Raw genomic sequence first — 5,654 nt, 5'->3', positions numbered from 1 at the left:
CCCCAATGCCCCCCGTGACCCCCCCAATACCCCCCATTGCCCTCAACGACCCCCCCCATTGAACCCCCCCTGTCCCCCAATAACCCCCCCATTGTCCCCTTATTGCCCCCCCTATGGGGCTGGGGGGGGGGTGACTTAGGACTGGGACACCCTCAAGGGGGATCCCTATGGATTCAAGGGGGGGTTTGGGGCATCCCATTGGGAAGCAGAGGTGGGGGGGTTAGGGGGTGCACCCCCCCCCCCCCAATCCTGTGTCCCCCCCCATTGCCATGGCTCAGGTACGGGATCCTGGTGGACCCCATCCAAGTGGTGTCCCTGTTCCTGAAGGATCCCTATTCCTGGCCCTCCCTTTGCCTCATCATTGGTGAGTGCCCCCCCCCAAACCCCATTGAAGGTTTATGGGGGGGGACACGGACCCCCTGACCCCCCCCCCCCCCCCCCCCCCAATGCCTTCATCCACCCCCCCCAAACCTCCTCTTCCTCCTCTCGTTGCCAGTGGCCAACGTCTTCGCCGTGGTGGCCCTGACCTTGGAGCGGTGCTTGGCAAAGGTGAGGCCATTGACCCCATTGATCCCATTGATCCCATTGACCCCATTGATCCCATTGATCCTATTGACCCCATTGACCCCATTGACCCCATTGATCCCATTGACCCTATTGATCCCATTGATCCCATTGTTGATCCTGTTGATTCAATTGACCCCATTGATCTCATCCCTGACTGATCCCATTGACCCCATTGACCCCATTGATCCCATCCCTTCCTGATCCCATTGATCCCATTGACCCCATCCCTGCCTGATCCCATTGACCCCATCCCTTCCTGGTCCCATTGACCCCATTAACCCCAACCCTGCCTGGTCCCATTGATCCCACTGATCCCATTGACCCCATTGACCCCATCCCTCCCTGATCCCATTAATTCTATTGACCCCATTGATCCCATTGATCCCATCCCTGCCTGATGCCATTGACCCCATTGATCCCATTGACCCCATTGATCCCATGCCTGCCTGATCCCATTGATCCCATTGATCCCATCCCTGCTTAATCCCATTGATCCCATTGACCCCATTGGTCCCATTGACCCCATCCCTGTTTGATCCCATTGACCCCATTCCTGCCTGATCCCATTGATTCCATCCGGGCCTGATCCCATTGACCCCATCCCTGCTCCATCCCCGCCTGATCCCATTGACCCCATCACCCCCATCCCTCCCTGATCCCATTGACCCCATCACCCCCCTCCCTACCTGATCCCATTGACCCCATTGTCCCCATCCCTACCTGATCCCATTGACCCCATCGTCCCCATCCCTACCTGATCCCATTGACCCCATCACCCCCCTCCCTACCTGATCCCATTGACCCCATTGTCCCCATCCATACCTGATCCCATTGATCCCATTGATCCCATCACCTCCCTCCCTACCTGATCCCATTGACCCCATCACCCCCTCCCTACCTGATCCCATTGACCCCATTGTCCCCATCCCTACCTGATCCCATTGATCCCATTGACCCCATCACCCCCATCCCTACCTGATCCCATTGACCCCATCCCTGCCTGATCCCATTGACCCCATCAACCCCATCTCTACCTCATCCCATTGATCCCATCCCTACCTGATCCCATTGACCCCATCCCTGCTCCATCCCTACCTGATCCCATTGACCCCATCCCCCCCCATCCCTACCTGATCCCATTGATCCCATCAACCCCCTCCCTACCTGATCCCATTGACCCCATCACCCCCCTCCCTACCTGATCCCATTGACCCCATCACCCCCATCCCTACCTGATCCCATTGACCCCATCACCCCCCTCCCTACCTGATCCCATTGATCCCAGTGACCCCATCACCTCCCTCCCTCCCTGATCCCATTGACCCCATTGTCCCCATCCCTACCTGATCCCATCCCTACCTCCCTGCCTGATCCCATTGACCCCATTGTCCCCATCCCTACCTGATCCCATTGATCCCATTGACCCCATCACCCCCATCCCTGCCTGATCCCATTGACCCCATCACCCCCCTCCCTACCTGATCCCATTGATCCCATCCCCCCCCCCCTACCTGATCCCATTGACCCCATTGTCCCCATCCCTACCTGATCCCATCCCTACCTCCCTGCCTGATCCCATTGACCCCATTGTCCCCATCCCTACCTGATCCCATTGATCCCATTGACCCCATCACCCCCATCCCTGCCTGATCCCATTGACCCCATCACCCCCCTCCCTACCTGATCCCATTGATCCCATCCCCCCCTCCCTACCTGATCCCATTGACCCCATCACCTCCCTCCCTACCTGATCCCATTGACCCCATCCCCCCCCTCCCTACCTGATCCCATTGATCCCAGTGACCCCATCACCTCCCTCCCTCCCTGATCCCATTGACCCCATTGTCCCCATCCCTACCTGATCCCATTGATCCCATCACCCCCCTCCCTACCTGATCCCATTGACCCCATCACCTCCCTCCCTACCTGATTCCATTGACCCCATCACCCCCATCCCTCCCTGATCCCATTGATCCCAGTGACCCCATCACTCCCTCCCTCCCTGATCCCATTGACCCCATCACCCCCATCCCTCCCTGATCCCATTGATCCCAGTGACCCCATCACCCCCCTCCCTACCTGATCCCATTGACCCCATCACCTCCCTCCCTACCTGATCCCTTTGACCCCATCACCCCCATCCCTACCTGATCCCATTGACCCCATTGTCCCCATCCCTACCTGATCCCATTGACCCCATCACCCCCCTCCCTACCTGATCCCATTGACCCCATCACCTCCCTCCCTACCTGATTCCATTGACCCCATCACCCCCATCCCTACCTGATCCCATTGATCCCATTGACCCCATCACCCCCATCCCTACCTGATCCCATTGACCCCATCCCTTTGCGTGTCCCCCCCCATAGGGCTCCCTGTCCGAGGCCTCCGGAGCCTTCCTCCACGCTCTCAACCTCGTCGCCATCCTCTTCTTCCCGGCCGCCACCGTGCTCGTGGTCGCCTCCATCACCCCCGGTGAGGGCTCTGCCTTGGGGCTCGCAATGGGGGGGTCGCAATGGGGGGGTCCCGGTGGGTTCCCCCCCCCCATCACCCCCCATGTCCCGCAGTGGGCTCCGTCTTCGCGCTCGCCATCTACACCATCCTCTTCCTCAAGCTCTTCTCCTTCCGGGACGTGAACCGCTGGTGCCGGGAGGCCAAGGCCGGCGCCCAGGAGCAAGGTTGGGGTGGGGGGGGGAATCTGGGCCTGATCCCATTGATCCCATTGATCCCATTGATCCCATCTGGGCCTGATCCCATTGATCCCATTGATCCCATTCATCCCATTGACTCCATCCCTGCCTGATCCCACTGATCCCATCTGGGCCTGATCCCATTGATCCCATTGATCCCACTGATCCCATCCGTGCCTGATCCCATTGATCCCATCTGGGCCTGATCCCATTGATCCCACTGATCCCATCTGGGCCTGATCCCATTGATCCCATCCGGGCCTGATCCCATTGATCCCATTGGTTCCATCCGGGCCTGATCCCATTGATTCCATCCGGGCCTGATCCCATTGATCCCATTGGTTCCATCCGGGCCTGATCCCATTGATTCCATCCGGGCCTGATCCCATTGATCCCACTGGTTCCATCCGGGCCTCATCCCATTGATCCCAATGACTCCATCCCATTGATCCCATCCGGGCCTGATCCCATTGGTTCCATCCGGGCCTCATCCCATTGATCCCATTGACTCCATCCCATTGATCCCATCCGGGCCTGATCCCATTGATCCCATTGGTTCCATCCGGGCCTGATCCCATTGATTCCATCCGGGCCTGATCCCATTGATCCCATTGGTTCCATCCGGGCCTCATCCCATTGATCCCATTGACTCCATCCCATTGATCCCATCCGGGCCTGATCCCATTGGTTCCATCCGGGCCTCATCCCATTGATCCCATTGACTCCATCCCATTGATCCCATCCGGGCCTGATCCCATTGATCCCATTGGTTCCATCCGGGCCTGATCCCATTGATCCCATTGATTCCATCCGGGCCTGATCCCATTGATCCCATTGGTTCCATCCGGGCCTCATCCCATTGATCCCATTGACTCCATCCCATTGATCCCATCCGGGCCTGATCCCATTGATCCCATTGATTCCATCCAGGCCTCATCCCATTGACTCCATCCCATTGATCCCATCCGGGCCTGATCCCATTGATCCCATTGGTTCCATCCGGGCCTGATCCCATTGATCCCATTGATTCCATCTGGGCCTGATCCCATTGATCCCATTGGTTCCATCCGGGCCTCATCCCATTGATCCCATTGATTCCATCCGGGCCTGATCCCATTGACTCCATCCCATTGATCCCATCCGGGCCTGATCCCATTGATCCCATCTGGGCCTGATCCCATTGATCCCATTGATCCCATCCAGGCCTGATCCCATTGATCCCATTGATCCCATCCGGGCCTCATCCCATTGATCCCATCCGGGCCTGATCCCATTGATCCCATCCCTGCCTGATCCCATCAATCCCATCGATCCCATCCAGGCCTGATCCCATTGATCCCATTGATCCCATCCGGGCCTGATCCCATTGATCCCATCCGGGCCTCATCCCATTGATCCCATCTGGGCCTGATCCCATTGATCCCATTGATTCCATCCCTGCCTGATCCCATTGATCCCATTGATCCCATCCCAGCCTGAGCCCATTGATCCCATCTGGGCCTGATCACATTGATCCCATTGACTCCATCCCTGACTGATCCCATTGATCCCATTGACTCCATCCCTGACTGATCCCATTGATCCCATTGACTCCATCCCCACCTGATCCCATTGATCCCCTTGACCCCATCCCTGCCTGATCCCACTGATTCCATCCTCACCTGATCCCATTGATCCCATTGACCCCATCCCTGCCTGGTCCCATTGATCCCAACCCTGCCTGATCCCATTGACTCCATCCCTTCCTGATCCCATTGACCCCATTCCTGCCTTATCCCATTGACCCCACCTCTGTTCCATCCCTGCCTGATCCCATTGACCCCATCCCTGCCTGATCCCATTGATCCCATTGACCCCATCCCTGCCTGATCCCATTGATCCCATTGACCCCATCCCTGCCTGATCCCATTGATCCCATTGACCCCATCCCTTCCTGATCCCATTGATCCCATTGACCCCATCCCTGCCTGATCCCATTGACCCCATCAACCCCATCCCTACCTGATCCCATTGACCCCATCCCTGCCTGACCCCATTGATCTTGTTTGGGCTGTTGGGGGATCCTCATACTCCTTCCCCCCCCCGTTTCCCCCCAGTTCCAGAGGGCAGGAAAGCCAATGGGGACGTTGGGATGAGCGAGGTCTCGTACCCGGACAACCTCACCTATAGAAGTAAGTGCTTTGGGGGGGGGGGGGGATGTGGGGCAGGACCCCCCCTCATCGCCCCCCTGCCCCATAGATCTCTATTACTTCCTCTTCGCCCCCACCCTCTGCTATGAGCTCAACTTCCCGCGCTCCCCCCGCATCCGGAAGCGCTTCCTCCTGCGGCGCCTCTTTGAGATGGTTTGAACCTGGGGGGGGGAAATGGGGGGGGGAAATGGGGGGGGCTGGGGTGTCA

The 5,654-nt window shown here is 58.2% G+C and overlaps 1 protein-coding gene across 1 annotated transcript; it reads left to right on the top strand.

Annotated features, from left to right (window-relative positions):
• Positions 1-278: 278 nt before the first annotated feature.
• LOC130606018 (diacylglycerol O-acyltransferase 1-like) lies at positions 279-5,605 on the top strand (the record flags this gene model as incomplete). Its single annotated transcript, XM_057421929.1, has 6 exons — positions 279-364; positions 497-549; positions 2,937-3,042; positions 3,135-3,245; positions 5,354-5,428; positions 5,496-5,605. Coding segments are annotated over 6 exons (541 nt in total), but the record flags the coding sequence as incomplete, so codon positions are not given.
• Between the last annotated feature and the right edge of the window lie 49 nt (positions 5,606-5,654).

This window comes from Pezoporus wallicus, unplaced genomic scaffold (genome assembly GCF_028554395.1).
Source record: "Pezoporus wallicus isolate ANWC-B61680 ecotype Strahan unplaced genomic scaffold, APGP_CSIRO_Pwel_v1 contig_14110, whole genome shotgun sequence".
NCBI lineage: Eukaryota > Metazoa > Chordata > Aves > Psittaciformes > Psittacidae > Pezoporus > Pezoporus wallicus.
The sequence above is the reverse complement of the archived record's forward strand: the minus strand, read 5'-3'. Positions and strand labels throughout refer to the sequence as shown.